The sequence below is a fragment of the Balaenoptera ricei genome, chromosome 17 (genome assembly GCF_028023285.1).
Source record: "Balaenoptera ricei isolate mBalRic1 chromosome 17, mBalRic1.hap2, whole genome shotgun sequence".
NCBI classification, from domain to species: domain Eukaryota; kingdom Metazoa; phylum Chordata; class Mammalia; order Artiodactyla; family Balaenopteridae; genus Balaenoptera; species Balaenoptera ricei.
Window position 1 is genome coordinate 18,807,059 of NC_082655.1, and position 25,942 is coordinate 18,833,000.

At 34.4% G+C, this 25,942-nt stretch overlaps 1 protein-coding gene across 2 annotated transcripts in view; it reads right to left on the minus strand.

Annotated features, from left to right (window-relative positions):
• Positions 1-25,942, minus strand: part of MTBP (MDM2 binding protein) — a 67,317-nt gene that overhangs the window by 24,086 nt on the left and 17,289 nt on the right. For both annotated transcript variants that reach the window (XM_059901511.1, XM_059901510.1), the window contains exons 11-14: positions 24,794-24,911; positions 11,483-11,656; positions 10,177-10,284; positions 3,366-3,521 (exon numbers count right to left, since the gene is read on the minus strand). In XM_059901511.1, coding sequence (XP_059757494.1) covers positions 3,366-3,521; positions 10,177-10,284; positions 11,483-11,656; positions 24,794-24,911 — 556 coding nt within the window. The remainder of the gene's footprint in view (positions 1-3,365; positions 3,522-10,176; positions 10,285-11,482; positions 11,657-24,793; positions 24,912-25,942) is intronic.

Here is a 25,942-nt window from a genome sequence, read left to right on the forward strand (position 1 = left end):
ACTTCAAAAATAATTCTCACTTATGTATTAGTGTAAGATGCCTTAACATACACATTTTCAAGTAAATTGCTAACGTTAAATGTTATTTTACTACTAATAAAATATTATATGTAAGGGTGTGCTTATCTTTCCAGCCAGTATGCTGCAATGAACTAACACTGAGATTGTTGATAACACTGCAATTCTCATCAAAAACATACAGGGACACCTTCCAATCTCATTATAAATTATGAGTACATCCCATCTGTTTTAACACTGGCAAAATTACTAACTGGACTACTTTTTGGATTCCAAAACTATCTGGTGTTTTAAATTGTTTGAACTATTACACACTAATAAATTGACTGAAAATTACTGGACATTAGCTATTTGACTAAACATCAACCCTGACAAAAATACCCATTTTATACTTTGGGGTCTTACAAAGTGATAATGATTTGGTAAGAAATTTTTGAACAAAAAAGAAAAAAATAATCATAAATGAAAACAGAAGCCAACTGCATACTATTTTTCCTTTACTTATTAAACTATTTAGTCACATAGCTTAAAATATTTTTAATGCCTATACTGGACTGCCCCAACCAAACACCATCCAAATATAGCACTTCCCATTTCTTAATAAGGGTGGTGAAATACTATTTTATAGAATAATGAGCTTTATGATGAAATAATCCACTTTATAATGTTGGCATGGCTTTTCAAAAAAAGTATAAAGAAAAAAATCATTAGCAGTTCTGAACAGTTACAGGCTGTGTTCACAAAAGAATACAAGCCATGTTAAATAAAAGTTAACATTAATTATTCCTAAATATTACAATATAATTAATTATTAACTTTGACTATACAATCTACATAAATATAAGTGACACAGGCTAAATACTAAGGAATGGATAGGCAAACATTCATATGTATCATGTCTTTTGGGGAATAACTTAATAGAATTCTTACAATAAAATGAAATACAATATTTTATTTATGTGACAAGCAGGACACTGGGCCATGCTGACAACCAAAAAGCACAAAAGGAGCCTCTGAGAAACCAAATACACTGCTTCATTTTATTTATTTATTTTTATTTATTTTTTAAAAATATTTATTTATTTGGCTGCCCTGGGTCTTAGTTGCAGCATGCGGGATCTTTATTTGCTGCATGCAAACTCTTAGTTGTGGCATGTGGGATCTAGTTCCCTGACCTGGGATCGAACCCAGGCCCCCTGCATTGGGAGCACAGAGTCTTAGCCACTGGACCACTGGGGAAGTCCTACCGCTTCATTTTTAAAACAGTGTTTTACTTTACAGGAGAAACAAAGAAACGGAAGTGATACAAAAGGGAAGTAAGGACTCAAAACTGCCCTACAAAATCACAAATCACAGCAAACAAAAAGGAAAGTAACATTTCAGAAAATAATATGTGGCTAATGAATACAGGCCATGATAGCCTTGCATGTCAACATATGAATGAATCACCAAAAAAAGGTTTTAACTGGTAGATTGTGTTTATTAATAAGGCAAGAATTATAAACAGATACTAGAAGATTCTTATTAAAGTGTTTGAAATAAGAAAATTGTGATCTTATAGCATTATCTAGAAAAGTCATTTACGCAGTGTTTATGTGCCCCAACAGCCTCAGGTAAAGGACACTGTTTTTTGAGTTCAGATACCACATTTGGCATTATGAAAGTCTTCAGCAAGTTATGGCAATGAGTAAATAAAATGGTATGCTGACTCTCATTTGTTACACGTGCTAGAGTTTTCACAAAAAAGAAAAAAAAGAAAAAAGAAAAAAAAAAAAAACAGGTCAATAACCCTAACAATTGCTAATAACTCCTAGCGTGCATGGTTGAGAATAATGGGTCAGAATATGAAATATAATTGGCCTTGCTGCTTCTTTTGCTGTAATTTGCATGTAGGTGTACAGTTGACCCTCTGTATCCACGAGTTCCGCATCCACAGATTCAAGCAACCGTGGATAAAAAATATTTGGGTGAAAAAAAATTCCAGAAAGTTCCAAAAAGCAAAACTTGAATTTGGTGTGTGCTGGCAACTATTTACATGGCATTTACATTGTATTTATAACTATTTACATTGTATTAGGTATTATAAGTGATCTAGAGATGATTTAAAGGACAGGAGTAAGGTACAGAGCTGGGATTCAGCCTCGTTAGTATTGCTCCAGAGCCCATGCTGTAACCAAGAAGCCATGCTCTCTCACTTACTGAACATATCTTGCACTTACAAGTAACCTTATATGTCTCCGACATCTTTCCGATTACTACGTACTATTTAACTTTGGTACTGATATTAACAATAGTGATAATGAAAATACAAACAACAGGTAACAATTTTTTGGCACTGATTGTGTTCTAAGTGTTTTACATGTATCAACTCAGTTAATCCTCATAATAACCCTAGTAACTGGGTAATATTATCATCCCCATTTGAAACATGAGGAAACAGAGATATGGAGAGGTTAAATAACCTGCCCAAAGACATACAGCTAACAAGTGACAAGGCTGAGATTTAAACGCTGGCAGTGTATCTCCAGAAGCCTGGGCCCTTAAACACGGCACTAGATGCTGTATTTATATTTTGTTTTCCAAACAGATCATAAGCCTGTAGAAAGCCAAAGACCCAAATTTTTACTTCTTTGTGTGCCTTCATGGCATCAAACAGAAAAGGCAGTCAACAAACATTATTATTAACTTGATTCTTTGGCCATTTTCTTATTAATGTACAAATAAAAATGATTCTCACAGAATAAAAACAAAAAAATTATCCTGTACTTTTAAAATGCCAGGCAATCTTCAAATGCTTCTTTGATAGATCTTGAAAAGCTTCACTCTATTCAAATTCATCACAAGAATGGAAACCAGGAAAATAGAAAGAAATGCAAGTTAATATAGAAATTATTTCCTGCTCCCTCAGTAGAAGTTTGGTACTGTTCCTGCTATAATAAATGGCAAATGTGGAGCATCTTATTATATGTAGTTTTAACTATATTAAATTTACTGAGTAGGTTCTACTTTTTTTATCTTATGAAAACATAGCTTAATAGAAATCCATCCATTCTAGTAGCTTAGTAACAGCTGTAAGAGGAATCACCTTAAAGTGTTTCTCCCTCTGCTCAGAAACAATTATACTGAACATGCTTAAGGAAAGAAATTATCAGAGAATTTCTAATGTTTAAATGATGAAAAACACAGCTTATTATATATACATACATACCTGTATATACAAATATATAGCACTATTAAAATTTATGATTTTTATTTGATTGATATATTTTATTAGTTTTAATAATAAATAACCATCATAAATGTCACACACAAAAAAGAACTCATGTTTAAAGTAACAGAAAACTTACCATTTAACATATTGGAGGTGTTGTCTGTCTTTATTAGACTTGTTTTAGGGATAATAGCATCAAAATGATCGAAAAAGCATTCCCTTGTGAGTATTAATAGACTTTTGAGTTCATCCTCAGAAAGTACTTCCGGCTGCTTTGCTAACTTCCTCCTTTCTGTAAGATAACAAATCAATATGATTAACAATATAACTGTCATTTTAAAGCCTCTCGAGCTCATCTACTAGTCTTTTATGGGAAATATTTTCAAAAGTAAACAAATGAATCTCTCCAGCAAATCAACATTCCCAGGTAGGCCTGTTTTCAGTTTAGTCCCACTTGAAGGTAACAGTAGAATTTCCAGTTATGTGAGATAAACAGAAATAGAGTAACTTGTTAACACTAAAAGGTGACCAACGGTAAAGGCAGGTTTACGGAAGTTTTCAGGAATAACACTGCAGAGCATGAAGAACAGCCTTATGTTGGTGTTTCTGTGAAAATAAAACCTGTAAGACTTTCAGTTAAATGTGGTGGTTTGGCCATTTCCATCTATTTCTTCTCCCACCCAAAACTTAAAATCACAACAGAGGAATAAAAACTTAAAATCACAACAGCAAAAGAAGAAACAATAAATAGTGACAGTTTTCAACAAATTTTGGAAGATAAGATAATGGTGGAGTGGTAACTGAGAGTATGCAGAGCAGAGGAAGGGTTCACTTGGGTGCCTGCAGAGGTATCAGGAAGGTCCTGAGCTAAAACAAGACTAGACACACATGGACGTATCTAGCCTCCAGCCCTCAAGCCAGATGACTCTGCTCTCATTTTTTGGGTAGAAACAGAAAAGGAGGAGTCTCAGACTGCAGAATGTCAGGAACATTAAAAGGTGGTACTGATGCTGGAGTTACAACTACGAGATTTAAATAAGAGTCTATGTCCTGAAAGGTCAGACTCCAACCCTGGGGCCAGAAAGCTAGCAGCTACAAATGCCCCACTGAAAAGATGAAAGGATTCTCCTTTTCAAAAACTGAATGCCCCCAGAGAAAAGAGCTTGATACTGACATTACAGTGGAATTAAGGATAGGAGCTCACAACCAAAATGTTGAATAGCTACTCCACCACTCTTGAAGCTTGCCAGATATTACACTAGAGTGAGACATATAAAATTTCCCACTTAGGACAGACAGAAAAAAAATCACTAGACATCTAAAGAAAGGTACTGAGGGGAGAAGGGACTCTGCATTTCCATGGTCTTATGTTTAGACGTGTAAGGACTTTGATTCAGTAATGCTTCCGGCTCCCCTTTTCCTCCCATCACTCACTGAGCTAGTCTGGAGAAGAAACTAGGCACGTTCTGATTAAACCTTTCCTCTCCAACTTTCATCTGAGCTAGCAAGTTCTTAGGATACATACTCTCTGCAATGCAGAGAGGGCCCTGCCCAGTCAGGGTTGATCTGCAGGAGCCCCGCTCTGGCTGTCATTCAGGGGCTAAATTCAATTCAGGGTATATGTAGCAGAAAACCCACCATAGATCTAAAAAGTCATAGCCTTCAATTCAGTAATTTATCTGTAATTTATCTCCATCAGTGTGTTTCTTAAGTTTATTTCTCAATTGGTTCCAAATTTGCGAGAGGAAACAGGTATTATTTACTAGGCCCCTCCAAGCTAAAAAAAAAGTCCAGGATGAAAAGGAGAGGCTAAAGCAAGCAAAAAGAGAGGGAAGGAAAGAAAGAAAGAAAGGAAGGAAGGGAAGGAGGGAGGAAGGAAGGAAGGAAGGAAGAGGGAGGGACGGAGGGAGGAAGAAATGTTAAAACTAACCATTAGTTTAACCCCAATTCATGATTTCACTGTAAAGGATGGAAAGGGAAAGGGAAGTTGATGTGGGAAAGCTAAGTATTTAGTTCCATAGTTAGGCATTAAGATAATGTCTAAAACTGGTAAATCAAGAAATAACAGCGTACATATGTTATTCATAAAGCTGGAGGAAAGGTCAAGGTAAACCAGCTGTAAGAGCTGAGGGCAGCTGCCTGTGGACAGAGCCAGAAAGAAGGGGAGAAGGCAGGGCACTGCTGTTTTCCATTTTAGGTTTTTCAATAGCATTTGAAATTTTTAACTATACCCATGTACTACCTTTATAAAAATATTTCATTTTTAAAACACTTCTGAACTAATAACATTTTCTTCTGTAATAAAATAGTGAACTATAAATTCATAGAGAATTCAATTCAACAAATATTTATTGAGTATGTACTGTCTGCAAAGCACTGTGCTGTGCCCTTAGATACAGAGGATTGAAGCATATTCCATCACACTGTGTGAGGCTGGCACATAAATAATACAAGGGAATAGCTGGACGCCTCTGTAAAATCCCACCTCACCAACCTGGATGTTGCCAGGCTCAATCCAGTTCTGATCCAAAATAAGTAACACATGATTTCTGCAGTCAAGAACATTAGTAATGGTAAAGTAAGAGTTGTAATATATGCTGCTTTTATTACATTTTCTTAGTGAAGATGAAGCTTCAATTGAAGCTTTTTATTTTCTTACCATCTTCTGGGAGCCGTCTAAAATGAAAAGTTGTCAATGATTTGCTTTCATCTGAAAGATGCACGATAAGTAATGTGCTACAGAAATTAGCCCCACATTTTTATTAATGCTAAAAATATACTTAAATAATGAACCTGACCTATGCTTATTAAAACTGTCAATTATATTACAATAACGGGCAATCTGAAGAGCAGGATATGACTTCCTATTGACCTTGATGACTGAGCAATAGAGAGAGAAAACAGATAAGGTTTAATAGGGTTAGGAGCAGGATAATTTACCTAGGTGAAAAATAATCTCTACACAAGTGAGTTTGCAACACAAGTGGCAGATAAAGATTTGGGAGAAAAATACTGGACTAAAGTCTAAAAATGAATTAGCAAAAGAATGCTGTTCCTAAGAATGCTAGTAATAACTCAGGACTTACCTAAGAAAAATAGAGTGTAAAATATCTAAAAGTATCAGCAAATTGACCACCAATCAGGGCTGCACTGGGTTCTATAAATTTAAAAAAGATGTGGGGAACTCAGAGTAGTGACCAAAATCCTGGAGCAAAATGACGATACTGCTATTTTGGTATTTGTTTTGTATCACACTGAACCGTTTTTTATTTAAAAATTGTTCAGCATTCTTAAACCTTTTCTTTAAAAATCAGTGAAACAAGATACTTAATATTTCTAAATACAAAATTTATAAATTACAAAGATCAGGTAAAACATAAACTATAAAATTTATATATCATTCTAAATGTTCATATCTAAATATCTATACATCTATATCTAGATATAGTATGGAGGTTCCTTAGAAAACTAAAAATAGAGTTATCATATGATCTAGCAATCCCACTCCTGGGCACATATTCAGAGGAAAACAATTTGAAAAGACACATAGACCCCAATGTTCATTGCAGCACTATTACAATAGCCAGGACATGGAATCAACCTGAATGTCCATCAACAGAGGAATGGATAAAGAAGATGTGGTACATATACAATGGAATATTACTCAGCCATAAAAAGGAACGAAATTGGGTTATCTGTAGAGACACGGATGGACCTAGAGACTGTCATACAGAATGAAGTAAGTCAGAAAGAGAAAAACAAATATCATATTTTAATGCATACATGTGGAATCTGAAAAAATTGGTATAGACGATCTTATTTACAAAGCAGAAATAGTGACACAGACGAAGAGAACAAACGTATGGATACCAAGGGGGAAGTGTGGGGGGATGAATTGGGAGATTGGGATTGACATATATACACTATTGATACTATGTATAAAACAGATAACTAATGAGAACCTACTGTACAGCACAGGGAACTCTACTCAATGTTCTGTGGTGACCTAAATGAGAAAGAAATCCAAAAAAGAGGGTATATATGTATACATATAGCTGATTCACTTTGCTGTACAGTATAAACTAACACAACATTGTAAAGCAACTATACTACAATAAAAAATATAAACAAATAAATAAATAAAAATTAGATACAAGTTTTAAGAATAAAATTAATAAAAATAAATTATTCTAAAAAATTAAACCCTAACAGAAATTTTATTTGATTTTTGTGTTATTTTAAAAAACAGAGTACCTCATTAATGTGAGTAAATTTTCATGCAAATCTTTCCAGTTGCTTGTTCTGATTCAGTATACTCAGATAAATATTGGGGGAGATAAGAATAAGTTTACTCCATGTCTTATTGATAATTTTGAAAAAAATTTTGAACAACTTTTTGTTTTCTAGCAAAGACTACAATCTGTATTGATACTGAAATGTTAATTTTTTTCCCAAAGAAAACTGTTCCTATTATATCAGTTTTCATCATGTATAAATTAACTGTATCGATTTAAGTACTTTTATATTTATATTCACTTCTTTGAAAATCACTGAAATAGACACTAAGATAGTCTTACATTGGAAACTTCATTTTGTTGTCATTCTCCTCTGTCTTTAGAGATACATGAAATCTGAACTGTGAAGGGTAAGGAAGAGAGGTGAAGATGAAAGAGAGGGGAGATGTTGAAGGAACTTAGTTTAAAGAGCTGCCAGATGCTTATGGCAAAGAATCAAAGCCTAAAGAGGGGTTTAGCAGGGCTAGAACAAAGTCAAGAAGTAAATAACACTAAGCTAGCAGATGTTAGAAATAAATAAAGGAGTTTTATCCACAAAAATACTAGTATTTCAGCATTTTTTTTCTTTTTTTTCTTTTTAATTGAAGTATAATTGATTTACACTGTTGTGTTAGTTTCAGGTGTACAGCAAAGTGATTCAGATATATATATATATATATTCTTTTTCAGATTCTTTTCCATTATAGGTTATTACAAGGTACTGAATATAGTTCCCTGTGCTCTACAGCAGGGCCTTGTTGTTTACCTGTTTTATGTAGCGTAGTCTATATTTGCTAACCCACGCTCCTAACTTATCCACCCCCCACTGCCTCCACCTCCCGCCCCACGGTCTTCTTTGGTAACCAACCGTAAGTTTGTCTTTCTGTTTTGGAAATAAGTTCAGTTGTATCATTCTTTTAGATTCCACATGTAAGTGATATCATAAGGTATTTATCTTTCCCTGTCTGACTTACTTCACTTAGTGTGATAATCTCTAGGTCCATCCATATTGCTGCAAATGGCGTTATTTCATTCTTTTTTATTGTTGAGTAATATTCCACATTCTCTTTATCCATTCATCTGCTGATGGACATTTAGGTTGCTTCCATGTCTTGGCTATTGCATATAGTGCTGCTATGAACGTTAGGGTACATGTATCTTTTTTTTTTTTCTTATTCTAGTAAAATAGCTTTACAGTGTTGTGTTAGTTTCTGCTGTACAACAAAGTGAATCAGTTATATGTATACCTATATCCCCTCCCTCTTGGACCTCCCTCCCGCCCTTCAGTTTCCACCTTTTCCAGATATATGCTCAAGAGTCAGATTGCTGGATCATATGGTAACTTTATTTTTACTTTTTTTCCCTTGGGTTAATATGTAGTACCTTTCATTGAAACTAATTTGCCTTTCCTAATTATATTTTCCTTGAGCTAATATTATTTTCATAGTTAAAAAAAAGTGGTTCAAGGAGTTTAAGACTACACAATTACCTTTGTACAACTGAAAAAGTAGATAATTCTTACATGAATAATCAAGACCAAGTATTCTAAAATTATTTTCCATTGAATAAAACAAAATACTGAATCCAAGGTATTTTTTAAATGCTTTTAAAGAAAAGAGTGATATTCCTCATTTTATAATGTATCTACTTAATAATCATTTTTTCTATATGCAACTAATGAGGCCTCACAATTTGAATTAGTTTCTTAGAAATTCTGTATCAATTAGCTTAAAATAAGTCCATATTAGGTACTAATGAACGATTATTTATAAAAACAATGTTAAGACTGATAACCAAGTTAACATATAGTAATAGAGGAAAAACCTTAAATAACGACCCTTAAAAAAGTGTCAGTTTCTTGAATAAAGAAAAATCCATAATGCCAGCTTCACTCAGTATGTGAAATGTGCTTAGTTATGATTAAAGTCTAAGAATCAATGCTCACATTAACATACTAATTTCTCTAGATTTGTATTTTCTTCTACTTGCAGTCTCTATCCTCCTGTATAGCCAAAAAGATATAAAGAGAAATTTTGTAAAAATGACCAAATTAACCAGAATAATAAAACTTAGGTATCTTTTCTAGCATACAGTTAAAAATAATGAGAAACAAAATTTTCCTGGACAAATATTATAAATGTTAAAAGCAAGGTACAATAGCAATATACTGAATCTGGTGGGAAAAAAGTTACAGACCTTTTCTACCCTACATCACCTCTATCAAGAATAGCTTTCCAGGGACTTCCCTGGTGGTGCAGTGGTTACGACTCCACACTCCCAATGCAGGGGGCCCAGGTTCGATCCCTGGCCGGGCAACTAGATTCCCGCATGCATGCCGCAACTAAGAGTCCGCATGCCACAACTAAGGAGCCTGCATGCTGCAACTAAGGAGCCTACGTGCTGCAACTAAGGAACCCACGTGCCACAACTAAGGAGCCGGCAAGCCGCAACTAAGGAGCCCGCCTGCTGCAACTAAGACCCAGTGTAACCAAAATAAATAAATAAATTTTTTTTTAAAGTGAATCTTTTTTTTTTAAAAAAAGAATAGTTCTACAAATGAATATCACATCTAAAAGACAAAGTGTATAAGAAAAAGTGACAAAATAACAATGCCTTAGGTCTAAGCAAGTCAATATTCCTATACCAGAATCAAATGCACAAATCATTACTTACTCAGACATTCTTTCAAAGCCAAAGCCTGAACATTAGCTAACTGTTTCTCTCTCTGTATAAGTTGCTCCCCAGAGAAATTTGGAAGTGACAAGAGGTCAAGAGGAAAGCCTGAAAAACAGAAAAAAGTCAGTATTAAAGATGATTTGTAACAAAAATTAATAGTCAGTTCTCAAGAAATGTGTTATAACATAATTAAAAGTCAATTACTCATCTTTCTTGACCTTGCATATTTCAAAGTAAATAATAATAATTGAGCAGCAGAAAATAAGTGTACTAAATTATTTTGCATTTTAAACTTTGACCTGCTTCTTAAATTGAGAGAATTTAGGTAGCACAATAGAATTCCTTCCACCACCTTTTCTTCTACCTGCTTGGCTATTGAAACTCTTACACAAAACACAGACAGAGTATGGGAGCTGGTCTCCAAAGATGGCCTCCCAGTGAATCACACTTCCTGCCACTCATTCGCCGCGCAGTCCTTCCACAGTGAATCTAGGTTGGCCTCACGTAACTAATAAGGTGTGGCAAAAGTGACAATGAATGGCTAGGTCACAGGAAGCCTTATAGCTTCTTAGAACAACTGCTCTAAGAGCAGTTGGCAACCATAGAAGAAATCAGACTCCTCAGAGACCACGATGCTGTGAGGAAGCCCATGCTGGCCAGGAGGGCAGGACACGTGAAGAGGAAGTCAGCTCGCATCTGTTCCAGCCATCCTAACCCAGGCACCACGCATGTGGGTAAAGAGCCATCTTACACACCGAGCCCTGTTAAGTCTTCAAAATGATTGAAGCCCCAGCTGTGTGTGACTGCAGTCATATGTGGGTCTTCAAAACAGAAACATCCAGCTGAGCCCAGTCAACCTACAGGACTATGAGACATTATAGTAAATCGTCATCATTAACCTGCATTTGGGGTAGTTTGTCATACAGTGATAGGTAACCGAAGCGTGGAGCTTGGAGAGAAAAAAAAAAAAAAGAATAGCAATAAAATAGAACGAGACGCTTGAGAGAAAGTAAGCGAAAATAAGAAATAAATTCTAGAAAAATAATACGTGTTTAAAGTGGAAAACACTAAAAATTTTCCTATTTGGAATTGAAGTCTGACCTACTAAATTTTACTAAGTATAATGTATAAGGGATTAATTCTCTGCACTCTAAACTGTCCAAATATGTTATAAAATATTTAAAATAAAAGTAAATTTACTGAAAGTGAAATGGAGTTTGGAGACAATGAGTTCATTAAAAGTTAAGCATGTACACAAAGAAATGTAAAAATGTTTTGTTTTCCACCTAAAGTTAACACTTACTCAGTTTGGTTTCTTCTGTCTTTGCTTTCATCTTTCCATGAATTAAACTGAGTGCAAATGAGCCATTGATCTGGTTGGCTGAGTGAATCAATGTGGCTTTACACTTTCTGTTGCCATTACCTTGTAACAAGAGATAATAGCTAGAACTCTCTCCTTTCACTTCAACATCTGGAACTAAACAAAAACAATTATTTTGTTAAGTATGTGAAAATTCAGCAGGCAACATGGCAGAATCATACATTTGATCCATAGGATATAATGACATGTCGATGTTATTTCAAAACAAGGTGTTACCCAATACATTTGGGGCAGTAGTTGTTCATTTAACTGAGGAAGCTGTTAAAGCAGAGAATCAAAACAAAAATGATACTCACAAAGCATATACACTTTACTTTAAATTAAAACTACGTGTACTCATTCATTAACTTTTGATGTGGCTCATTAGCATTCCATTATGACTTTCCTATATATCCACACCTGTAACGTATCAACTACTATTTCCAGCTTCTCTTTCTTTAAAGTGGAATAAACTGACCGCTGCAAGCACACACAGCTCAACTGGTGGGAGCAGAAGTGTACAGATATACTTAAGGGTAGCTTTTTGGTCCCTGCAGTATGCATCCATAATGTATTTTACAGAAGGATTGGAGAGCATTCATTAATCTGGCTTGCCAGTAACGTGAAGGTCAGTTAAGACAGTCTAGTGCATTTTAAAAACAAATCAAGTGAGGGTTATAGTGAAGGTTGAGGAAAAACTGTGAAGCCTTTGAGACTAAAAATACAAGTAGAATCCCTTTTGTTGAAGATGGTGAATTGGACATAAGCATTTATTTTCATTATCTCCTGAAATTCCATGAAATGAGAATAAATTTAAAAACAGCATAAAACTACAAGAAACAATATCTGAGAGAAGAGACAATAGCAACTAAACCTTGAAAGCAGGAAAGCAGATGAACAATTGGTAACAGACCTCAGACTCTCAATTGTTAAGGAAGATGAGAAAAACAATAGGGAAAGCTTGGAAGCAACAAAATTTATACTATAACCCCTGACAAGAGACTCTGGGATGGCCCTGCAAACAAAATGAAGGTGAAACAGGAAAATAGGTTGAAAGTCTGTCTGAGAAGCAGTTTGGCTCCTGACCCCTTCTTATTCTATTCAGGCAAATGATTGTCCTCTCCCCAGCCCAGAAGACTAGTGGTTATTCTCTGGAGAAAGTAAAACAAAATGCCTCTGGCCTGGGAGATATAAGACAGAGCTTAGGGTTGGAGTTGAATATCACTGCATTAAGTGAATGCTTGTATAGTGAATATTGAGGTCCTTTACCTTTCTTCACCTACATAACTTCCACCATTTTGGAAGCCAGATAGCAGAATTGAGCCTTCTTTTAGAAATATGGTCAGTACTAGGGGAAGGACCAAAGAATTCCAACCTTGGGATTGCCTAATGTCTCAGTGAGATCACCCTAAAATGAAGATCAAAGTCAACAAGCTCCAAACATGCACTCAAATTTTCCAATCAGCTTTCTCATACCCCCTCTTAAATATGAACAGGCAGCCAAACATTATGGGACATCAGGGAAAGTCTCTAGTATGAAAACCATATGACAAAGTAAGCAAACAGAAACAAAGTGACTTGTAGGGAAACAAAGAATATACAGTAAAAAGACATCACAAAACAAAAGCAAACAACAAACAAATCAGGTCACTAAAATCCTCAGAGAAGAGACTATATTGCATCCATTAAATAAGAACAGGAAATTGTAAGAAAAAAACATTAAATAAGAAAGAGCTCATGGAAACTAAGAAAGCAGAAATATATATTTCAACTAAAAGTTTAGCATATGAAGTTCAGTGAATCTATCAGAAAGTAGAGTAAAAAGTCAAAGAAATGGAAAATAGGAAGAGAGACACACACACAAACCAGGAGGAACAACATTCAAACAGAAATATTAGAAGAGAGAACATAAAAAAATGGAGGGAAGGAAATTATCAATAAAATAATTATAAGAACATTTTTCCTGGGAATTCCCTGGCAGTCCAGTGGTTAGGACTCAGCACTTTCACTGCTAGGGGCCAGGGTTCAATCCCTGGTCGGGGAACTAAGATTCTGCAAGCTGTGCAGCACAGCCAAAAATAATAATAATAATAATAATTTTTTTTCCCAATAAAAAGACAAGCTTCCAGGCATGCTAGAATAAAACAGACACACCAAAAATAAAAACAGACCCACCAAGGTGCATCATCATGAAAATTCAGAAGACTAAGAACAACAAGTATATTCTACAAAATACCAGAGAAAACTTAGGTTTCTTATTTAAAAAATGAAAAAGGAGAATGGCACAAGACTTCTAAGTAACCACACTAAAAGCTGGAAAACAATGGGACAATGCCTTCAAAATTCCACTGGAAAAATATTCTCCAACCTAGATGCTATATTAAAATGAGACGGTAGAATAAAAACTTTTCTAGGCATAGAGGGTCTCAAAAATTTCCCTCCTATGCACCTTTTCTCAGGATGATTTTAGAGAATGTGCTCCACCAAAATGGGAAAATGAAAAAAAACAGGAAGATTAAAGGATCCCAGGAACCAACAAAGAAAGGCAAACAAAATTTCTATGATGAAAAGAGTCTTAGATCCAAAAGCTATGGAACAAATCTGGAAAGTAAAACCAACCAGTCTATATTAGGCAGGTCATAAAGATCCGGAAGAGATTTCTTACATATACATGATTGATAGGATAGTTAATATGCTTTAATGTACTGAAAGGAGTTTCACAACTAGGGGAAGGCTTTGTGATTGAATTAAAAAAAAAAAATCATTACCTCTAGGTAAAACAAAATATTGTAAAGAAAAATAAAATATAGTACATGGCTCAACTGTGAATAGTGATTACACCATCATCATAATTAAAACAATGAACATTAATCTAAAATTACTATATGATCATTCTGGGAGGACTGAGAGGAAAATGAGAAATGAGGAAGAATGTAAAGGAAATGAGAAGAATGTCAGTGTGTAGTAAGGGCAAAGAGTGAAAAAGGATTCATACTTCTCAGTGTGGGAACTTACTATGAAGCTACAGTAATCAAGACAGGGAGGCACTGGTATAAGGACAGACATACAGATTAATAGAATAGAACTGAGAGTCCAGAAATATGCCCTCACATTTACAGTCAAATGGTTTTCAATAAAGGATCCAAGACAATTTGATGGAGAAAGAAAAGTCTTTTCAAAAATGGTCTTGGAATAACTGGACATCCAGATGCAAAAGAATGAAGTTGGACCCTTACCCCCTACCTCCCAATATATAAAAACAATAATTCAAAATGGATCATAGATGTAAATGTAAGAGGTAAAAACTTTAAAATTCTTGGAAGAAAACAGACAAAGGCATAGGTCTTCATGACCCTAGATTAGGCAATCATCTATTAAATATGAGACCCAAAGTACAAGCAACAACAACAACAAAAAGAAATAGAAAATTGGATTTCATGAAAATTAAGCATCTTTGTGCTTCAAAGCACATCATCAAGAGAATGAAAAGTCAATCCACCATGGACTTTGGGTGATAAATGTGTCAATGTAGGCTCATCAGTTGTAACAAAGGTACCACTCTGATGTGTGATGTTGATAAGGGGGGAGGTTATATGTGTGGGGGGACATGGGCTATATGGAAATTCTCTGTACTTCCCACTCAGTTTTGCTGTGCACCTAAAACTGCTCTAAAAAAATAAAGTTTATTAATTTTAAAAAAAGTTTCCATATGACAAGGCTGCTGTTAGGATTAAATGTGAGACGCTGCATGGAGAGTGCTTAGATCACTGCCTACAGTATTCTAATTGCTCAATAGTACCAATTAAAATAAAAGTCAACCCATGAAATAAGGGGAAATTTTTGTAAATCACGTATTTTATAAGGGATTTGTATCTAGAATATATAAATAACTCCTACAACTCATAACAAAGAGACAAATAACTCAAAAAGTGGGTAAAGAATCTGAATAGACATTCCTCCATAGAATACACAAATGGCCAATAAGCATGTGGAAAGAGTGGAAAGATTCTTAACATCATTGGCCAATATGGTCACGTAAATCCAGACCACGAAGAGATACCACTTCACATCCCTTGGATGACTATAATCAAAAATACAGACAATAACAGGTGTTGATGAGGAGGTACAGAAACTGGAACCCTCATAAATCGCTGCTGGGAATATAAAATGGTACTGCCACTTTAGAAAACATTTAGGCAATTCTTCAAAAAGTTTAACATATAGTTAATATACAACCCCAAAATCCCATTCCTAGGTTTATATCCAAAATAAATTTAAGCATATGTTCACACAAAAGTATATACACAAGTATTTATAGCAGCATTATTTATAATAGCCCCAAACTGTCAAACACTTCAACTGATGTGTGAATAAATAAAATGTGATATATCCAAATGACTGAAATATTATTCAGCAATAGAAAGGCATGAAGTACTATACTACAACATGGATGAACCTTGAAAACATTATGCTCTCCTTGAAAGACGGCAGTCATTAAAGATGACATACCGTATGATTACACTCAGATGAAGTGTCCAGGCAATCTACACAGACAGATTAGTGTTGCCTTTGGGCTAGGAAGAGGAGCAGGTGATGGGATTGAGGAGTAACTGCTAGTGGGCGTGGGGCTGCTTTTTGGTGAGAGGAAAATGTCCTAAAACTGATTGTGGTGATGGTTGCACACTCGTAATCCAACCTGTAATAGACTAAAAACCATGGAATTGTATTTTAAATGGTTCAATTGTATGGTGTGTGCATTATAACTCAATAAAGCCGAGGTTTTAAAATTTATAATTATTTTAGGAATGTAAGGTTCTGCTCACAAAAAAAGTTCTTAGCGTTTTGAGATATATACATAATATATATGTGTGTGTTTATATACAGTATATATATATATAGTATGTGTGTGTACATATATATATACATATATATGCTAAGAAAAAATCTACTGTAACTTTATTACAACAGTTTATTTCACAGATATGAACATACTGTGGGTTAAAGATTATCCCCCCAAAAAACCATGAAGTACAAAAAATTTTTTTGCAATTAGCTAGCAATAGAGACAGTAATCCTGTTCTTAAACATCAGTCTTAGAAAAGGAATTTAAATAAAAGTTATCAGAAAGGAACAACACTGTTACCAGTTGTATTTGAAACTAAGGTTTGCCAAGAGTTCTAGGGACCTTAATTCATTTACCAATTTAGCACCTTGCCAAATCAAGTCACATGCCTCTTCAATCCATGACACTCTTTCCACATTTATTTTAAATCCTGTCACCCAGTGAAGGTACTATAAAGCACTTTAATCACTGAAGCCTGCAATTACAACAATCTTATTTTCCTCAAGAGAAAAACGTTTATTTTAAAGAACTCCCCTAACCATAATGACCATGCAGTCATTTAAAAAACTTTGCTCCAGATTTGGCAGGTGTTAACTGAAGACTTATCAGATAACTTTTATGTAAATACCACAGAGACTAACAGATTTACAATTAGCATGGTTATTCAATTCCCAGAGCTCTTCCTAAAGAAATAAGGGAAAATGATTACAACAAAACATTTCTATTTTCATCTGTTATTTGTACACTATCAACTTATAAGAGATTGATTGGCTGGCATGCCCCCTCTCCCACTAAGAAAACATCCATTTCGGATCTACTAGAGAGGTAAGACGGGAGGAGCAGAAATTCCAAGTGTCCTTTAGCTGTATCAAAGTTTACGAATAACATATAAACTACAATGAAGAGATGTACCACTATTAGTTTCACTAGCAAACAAAATTCTAGTATAATAAAAATCAAGTCATATTTTATATCAGTAAGTTTCTCAGTGGTTCTTAAAAGCCAGTAACACCCTTTCTTTTCTTGCACTGTTGGTGGGAATGTAAATTAATACAGCCACTATGGAGAACAGTATGGAGGTTCCTTAAAAAACTACAAATAGAACTACCATACGACCCAGAAAATACCACTACTGGGCATATACCCTGAGAAAACCATAATTCAAAGAGACATGTACCACAGTGTTCATTGCAGCACTATTTACAATAGCCAGGACATGGAAGCAACCTAAGTGTCCACCGACAGATGAATGGATAAAGAAGATGTGGCACATACATACAATGGAATATTACTCAGCCATAAAAAGAAACGAAATTGAGTTATTTGTAGTGAGGTGGATGGACCTAGAGTCTGTCATACAGAGTGAAGTAAGTCAGAAAGAGAAAAACAAATACTATATGCTAACGCATATATATGGAATTAAAAAAAAATTGGTTCTGATGAACCTAGGGGCAGGACAGGAATAAAGACGCAGATGCAGAGAATGGACTTGAGGACATGGGGAGGGAGAGGGGTAAGCTGGGACAACGTGAGAGAGTAGCATTGACGCATATACACTACCAAATGTAAAATAGATAGCTAGTGGGAAGAAGCCACATAGCACAGGGATATCAGCTCGGTGCTTTGTGACCACCCAGAGGGGTGGGATAGGGAGGGTGGGAGGGAGGAGCAAGAGGGAGGGGATACAGGGATATATGTATATGTATAGCTGATTCACTTTGTTATACAGCAGAAACTAACACAACATTGTAAAGCAATTATACACCAATAAAGATGTTAAAAAAATAAAAAATAAACATTTCAACAATATAAAAATAAAATCATATTAATGTACAGAGGAAATTAATATTCCATATTATAAAATGAAAAATATCCCAGGATGATTAGGGGAACAGGATATTCTGGTTAAGTGAATAGTCTAAATTATTGATGAGTATTATATATATTTCTTAAGAAGCGACTAAATAATATACCAAATTATTTTGATAATTATGCCAAAAATTAAACAATAAAATAAAATCTAGTCTTCAATGTAGGCATTTTAGGAAGCTATACACTTTCCAACAGTTACATCACTGTAAATTCTAGACTCAACTTTTGAAATGGTCCTTAGGTCAGCTAGGGAATCACAAGAAAAAAATGTTAATTACTTTACATTAATAAAGCAATTCCAAAAAATGTATTGCCTAGCTTGATCCCCCACCTTATTCATCAGACTAAGCTTTGAACAATTTATCGTAAATTTAAAAATAAATCGTAAACTGCCACTGAGACTCTCCAAGAAAATGCCCTGGGGCTCAATTTTAGAAAGAATCTAACATGGTTTGAGAAATAATAGTATTGTGGAATAGGTGTTAGAAGCCTCCTACTGAGAAGATTCCAAAAATGTAGAAGGATTTATAGATTCCACTATTACTATTTCAACCAACTAAATAACATTAGGATCATAAACTGTATACATTTCCTCTTAGTTGTAACACAGTAAAATACACAATATGAAAGCTACAGTGAATAGAGAAGTTATTTAGAAGATATTTCAAGATCTTACTCACCATCATGAACAACAGTGATCCTTTATTGTTCCACAGACATAGAAAGGATTTAAGATAGGACAGAATAACAAAAAGCCACTGCAGAGTTTACAAAGTGTTTACCTTCATTACCAATAGTGTCTAACAAGTTTGCGAGATATACTAAACAGTATATTATCCTCATTTTCTAGCCAAGGAATTAAAGGCCTAAAGCAGTTATTCTTAAACCTTTTTCTGCCTCAAAGCATCTGAAGGACTTTCAGAAACAGTGGCTCTCTAGCCTAGAGTTGAAGAGAGCACGCCTAGTGCAGAGGGTCTCAATACTGGATGCACATTTGAAACACTTGGGTGCTTTTACAAACTACTGATGCCCTGATCCTCCCCAGAGATTTGCATTTAATTGTTTTCAGGTAGGGCCCAGCTTGACTTTTTCTTTTTTGATAACTGCCAAGGTTATTCTAGTGTGAGCTGGTATTAAGAATTACTGAACTAGGGTAGAAACAAAACTCTGCATTTAGGTCTAAGAGCCTTCATGTGGTTCTTGCCAAAAAAAAAAAAAAAAGTTTTAATGAGGTATAATTTACATACCCATGTCAGAGTCTAAGTTTGATTAGTTTAAGGAAATTATACAATTGTTTATCCATGATTATAATTCAGGCTTGAAAGCTTCCATTATCTCTTTGTAGTCAATCTCCTTTCCTGCTCACGGCCTCAGGCATCTATTGATCTGCTTTCTGGTCCTTCTGCCTTTTTTAGAAATTTCATATAAGTAAAATTATGTACTAGTCTTTTAAGCCTGACTTTATAAACTTAGTAATATTTAGGTATACTCAAAACTTTTCATGTCTTTTTACTGCTGAGAAGGATTCCATTATATGGACAAAACAAACCATGTTCATCTGTTCACCAGTTGATGGATATGTGCATAGTTTCCAATTCTTAGTTATTATGAATATTGCTTTTATAAACAGCTGCTTGCAAGCATGTGTGAACATATGCTCTAATTTCTCCTGGATAAATACCTAGGAATGGAAGAACTGAGTTGCAGAGTTAAGTGTAAGTTTAATGGCCCGACTGTTTTCCATAGTAGCTGTACTGTTTTACATCCCCACCAACGTGTGAGATTTGCAGTTTCTCCGCATCCTCATCAACATATGATAGTCACTGTTTTTAATAATATCCATTCTAGACAGTTATTATAGAATCACATTGTGGTTTTAATTTTCATTTCCCAAAAGATTAATGATGTTGAGTATCTTTCACGTGCCTTTTTAGCTCTTCATGTATCTTTAGAGAAATGTGTATTCAAGTCTCTTACCCACTTATTAATTGCAATTTCTCCTTACTACTGAGTTGTAAGAATTTTTTTTATATACCTGTCCATTGTAAGACATATGATTGAAACTATTTTCTCTTAGTAGCCTTTAAAAATTTTTTCTTAACAGAGTTCTTCAAAAAGGAGATTTTTTTTTTTAACATCTTTATTGGAGGATAATTGCTTTACAATGGTGTGTTAGTTTCTGCTGTATAACAAAGTGAACCAGCTATACGTATACATATATTCCCATATCCCCTCCCTCTTGCGTCTCCCTCCCACCCTCCCTATCCCACCCCTCTAGGTGGTCACAAAGCACCAAGCTGATCTCCCTGTGCTATGCGGCTGCTTCCCACTAGCTATCTCTTTTACATTTGGTAGTGTATGTATGTCAGTGCAACTCTCTCACTTCATCCCATCTTACACTTCCCCCTCCCCATGTCCTCAAGTCCATTTTCTACGTCTGCGTCTTTACTCCTGTCCTGCCCCTAGGTTCATCAAAACCATTTTTTTCTTTAGATTTCAAAATGGAGGTATTTTTAAATTTTGGTGAATTTATAGATTTTTTTTTCTTTTTACAGATCATCCTTTTGGTATATATGTTTTTTTATAGAAGTTTTGTAGTTTTAGTGCTTACATTTGGGTATATGACTCATTTTGAGTTAATTTTTATGTAAGATAAAAGTCTAAAAATTACATATTTTATATACATATATATGTAATTTTTGAGTTTTTACATATGGACATCCAATTATTCCAGTACTGTGTTAAAAGGACTATCCTTTTCCCATTGGCATCTTTGTCTCTATTCTGTTCCACTGATATATGTGTATTCTCCAACACCACACTGTCTTGATTACTACGGCTTCATAGCAAGTTGTGAATCAGGCAGTGTAAGTTCTCAAAAGTTGTTCTTCCTTTTCAAAATTGTTTTGGCCATTCTAGATCCTTTGCAATTTCACGTAAATCTAGTATCCGTTTGTCAATTTCTATGAAAAGTCCTCCTGAATTTTGTTAGAGATTAGATTGAATCTATAGGTCAGTTTGGAGAGAAGGACCATCTTAATAATACTGAGTTTTCTAATCTATGAACACGGTATGTTTCTCCATTTACTTATATCTTCTTTAACTACTCTCAGTAATGTTTTGTAGTTTTCAGTGTACAGGTCTTGCACTTCTTGTTAGATATAGTCCTCAGTATTTTATTCATTGGTTTCTGGTCTAATTTCCTTCCTTCTACTTCACTTGGATTTAGTCTTCTAGCTTCTTGAGGTTGATGTTTAAATTACTGATTTTAGATCTTTCTTCCATTCTAAGATAAGCATTTAGAATCCTCTTAGTACTGTATTAGCTGCTTTCCATAAATTTGATATGTTTCTATTTTCATTCAGTTAAAACTATTTTTTTAATTTCACCTATGTGCTATTTAGAAGTGTGTTTAAAATTTAGTTTCCAAGTATTTAAAGTAGTTCTCAGATTTCTTTCTGTTGTTGATTTCTAATTTAATTCCACTGTAACTGGAGAACATACTGTGTATTATATCTATTCTTTTAAATTTATTTAGCCTCGTTTAATGGCCTGACAGATATATGGTCTATCCTGATGAATGTTCCATATGTGCTTGAAGAGAACCAGTATGTTGTTGAGTGGTGTGTTTCATAAAAGTTAATACAGTAAAGTTGGCTGATTGTTTTCACTACTGAATTCCTAGCACCTAGAATAATGCCCTGAACACAACGGGCACACAATAAATATAAATATTTGCTGACTGAAAGAATACTTTGACTCTGCCACTGAAATCTCTTTCAAAATCTTTATCTAAGTCCTTTACCTTTTCTCAAAAGAAGTTCTGTCAATGGGATAAATAATTTCCCCTACAGAAAGGGTTATGGGTAAAATAGAACTTAATAATCAACTGTTCAATTTGATTGTTTCTACTTCTGAGATAAAAAAAAAAAAAGATTGTAAAGTGTCAGCTTAATCAGCCCTTAATGATATAGCCTAATCAACAACTTTGCTTCAAAGATGGTCATGTGATATATGTCTAATTATTATTCAGAAGTTACCAATACTAATCCCCAAATTTTAAGAGGTGATAATTTAAAAAAATCAAATCAAGCCTCATGATAACGTATTTTCTTAAAGTTGCAATGAAAGTCATGAAAAAAAAAACTAAGAGTAAATTCTAAATCAATAAATTATCTTAGAAAAAGTTACAAGAGGAAAAATAAATAAAAAGGTTGTCCAAAATACACTGAAGTTTAGTTAAGAGATGTTACTATTCATGTTAATAAGTCGTAAACCTATGTAATATTGAGAAATGGATATTATCTCGTGATTTCACGTAGTATAGTGAAACTGACTCTACTGTCACCCAGTAAGTCTACTTCTGATTTTGTTTTAGCATCTGCCAAAATCACCAGGTATACACTTATTCCCTGTGAGCTGAGAAGGGTTAAAGCCACATTTCTTCATGAATTAGTACGGTGCAATAAACTACATTAACTATGTCTCTTCCTCCAGGAAGCCTTCCTGAATTCTTAAGGCTACGTTAGGTCATACACTCTGAAATTATCCTCCACTTCACTTTCACCATGCTGGCTAAAGAGATTTATAATGATTTTTCAAAGTGCCTTCTTCACTTGACTATAAACTTTACAAAGAAAAGGACCATGACTCTACTTCCTCAAGTGTAAGAACCCAGTTTGACTTCCCTTTATTTCCCACACTTTGCACCATACTCTATATTATGCAATAAATGGTATTTTGATATTGATGTTAATGATTATAACTCTTTAGGGTCTTCCAACTACCATTTACTAAACCATTTTCTAACTTTTCCTCCACTTTACCTTAAATTCAGGTATTTCTAAAGGTCCTATCCTTGGCTCTCTTCTTTAGCCATGTTGTCTATGTGTTTTTTCCCAACCACTCCTGTTTCCACTATCACCTTTATACACCCGCAGTGGACTTTTACATTGGGGGCTTCCCAGTATTCAGACCCTTGTATAGTCACCTCCCTCTTGAATCTGGCCCATTCTTGTGAGTAGCTTTAAATAAGAATAAAGCAGAAGTGACACTTGGCCAGTTTTGGGAATAAGCCTTAAAAAGTCCTTGTCACCTCAATTTTTCTACATTTTGGAATCTTGAGTAGCCACGCAAAAAATTCCAGCTAACCTGCTCCAGAGATTACAAGAAAAAAGCATGCGGCAAGGAAAAGGCGTTGAGACTACATAGAGAGAGAAAGACAGCTGTCCCTGCATCCCATCTGAGCCCATCCTCCAAACAATCCACAAGTTCAGCGCAGCCGCATATCAGTGACCACTGGTAAGACTGGCAGAAGAACTGCCCAGCTGAACGTAGCTCAAATACAGAAGTAAGAGCAAATAAAGTGTTTGTTCTTTTAAGCCACTTAGTTTTAGGGTGATTTGTTGTAAAATAGATAAACAAAAGAGCTGGTAAACTAAAAATCTAAATCTCCTGCCCTGACCACTCTCTAGAGATATACATCTAAACTTCAAACAATAACTTTAAATTTCCTCATAGATATTATCTACATTTCAAATTCAACACTTGCTAAAATGGATTTTAGTATCTCACCTATTTCCTATAAAGTACTGTGTAAGCCGCTGATTTTAAAATTGTATTCCTCAGAATTCTAAGGTTCTGGAGTATTTCTAGAGATTACAATCTGGGTAGATATGTTTCAATTCCAGTCCTTAGTCCCATCATATCATGGGTCACAAAAACTAAGTATAAGCTCAGAATTAAACTAAACGAATTACTGTCCAATTAAAACAGAAAACACTGAAACAAAGTACGAAGGAACACACTTTAGCTATGTGACTTTGGACAAGTAACTAACATTTTGCCCTGCAATTACTTAATGAAGTATTAGTTTGGATTTAAATAATCTGATTTTATAATAGAAATTAATGACATCTTGAATGTAATAGATTATTAGAGAGGCAACACAGGGCAGGGGTTAAGAGCAGAGTGCCTGGGTTCAAATCCTTGGAGATGTTAGAGCTGTGAATTGGCAGAATCTTGGTTCACATCCTGCTTCTGCTAGTTAATAGCTCTGTAACTTCTCCAAGGCCCAATTTCCTCATCTGTTAAATGTTTATAAGGTTATTATAAAAATTAAATGAATCAAGATTTCTAAAGTACTTAGAATACTGCATAGCATATAAAAAGCTGTTAAATAAATTCTACAGAAAATTGTAATCACAAGTTTTTTTAATATACCATATAATAAATTAATCTATTTCCATAAATTTTATTCCTGAAATGTCTCTAAGAAACCCATGTTTAATATAATTAACTATCTAATTAACCAAAATTTCTGCCTTTAGAACACTGATATTTTATGAATGAATAACGTTGTATATACTTTCTGTTGCAGTAGGTTGTTAGATAGAAAAAACATCTTAAAATGATACAGGTCCTCTTAATCAGTAGTAATAAATAATATATTTTCTCATAAAGAAATGTTATCTCCATTTCAAAGTTGATAAATACATTATTTATGTTGCACCATTAAAACTTAAAAATTTACTACTTACCACTGATTGTCTTAGGCTTTCTAGCTATATATTCCTTCCATTTTCTTGAACTGAGTTGGCTGGGAGGAGGAATAAGTATGCTACTAATGGTACACGGCAATACAAAAAGAGCACCAACCTGGATAAAACAGAACATATTTTTAGTGACTGCACAATGAAATCAACTCTAAAATAGCGTCATCTGACAATTTTCCACTCATATTTCACCTACATAACACGTATTTAGTCACATTCTTTCCCAAGAATTCCACTATAAAAACTAAAAAAAAAAAAAGAAAACAAGAACACTGCCCTACCTCCACCAAAAAAAAAAAAGCCAGAAAACAGAGAAAGGATTCAAAGTTACAGGTATCCCTTTTCCTTCCACTGAGTCATATATCTCTGAAAACCTTATTCACAATGTTTAAGTTTAGGTTGTGGGTATAATTTCTTCGTGTATCTGCAAATCAATGAGAGGTCACGAATTCTATCCTCAAAAGATTTTGTCATACCAAGCCATACTTTTATAAACTTTTGACTGGATGGATTATTGGTCTGGCTTCAAAATTAGAATCTAAAGGTTTCAAAACTTTTGTTGCTAGATATCAGAGATTTAATGCTAATAGGTATAAAATTCAGAGAAACCATGAATCATATGCCAGAAAACATACAACAGCTTCTAACTGATTTATGAGCAAACTCAACTTATTCATCTCTGTATTCCCAGGGCTGGGCACACAGATGTTTATTAAGTATTTGTCCCCCAAAACCCACCATAATATATTTAGGTAAATTCTCAGTTTGACTAAGCACTGAATAAAACAAACTGCAACCTTGAAAGCTGTATTTTGCCTGTTATTTTAGATATGTAAGCTACAAAACCAGCACATCCCAATAAATACATTTTTTGGTTTTTTTTTTTTTACTTTTGGGGAAATTTAGGCAAGGCATTTGCTATCAATATCAAATCTAATGCAAAATCACTTTTAACTGTCCTATGTAGATAGAAGGGTTACATGAGATATGTGACACAAAGATAATTAATACTTTTAGTTGCTATTTATTATTTTTACTTACGTATTCTTAACTAACAAATATGAAAATAAGTCTATTGGGAGTAAAATAAGGAAGGTAAAATTAAATATGCTTATTTTTCTTTATTATTATAGC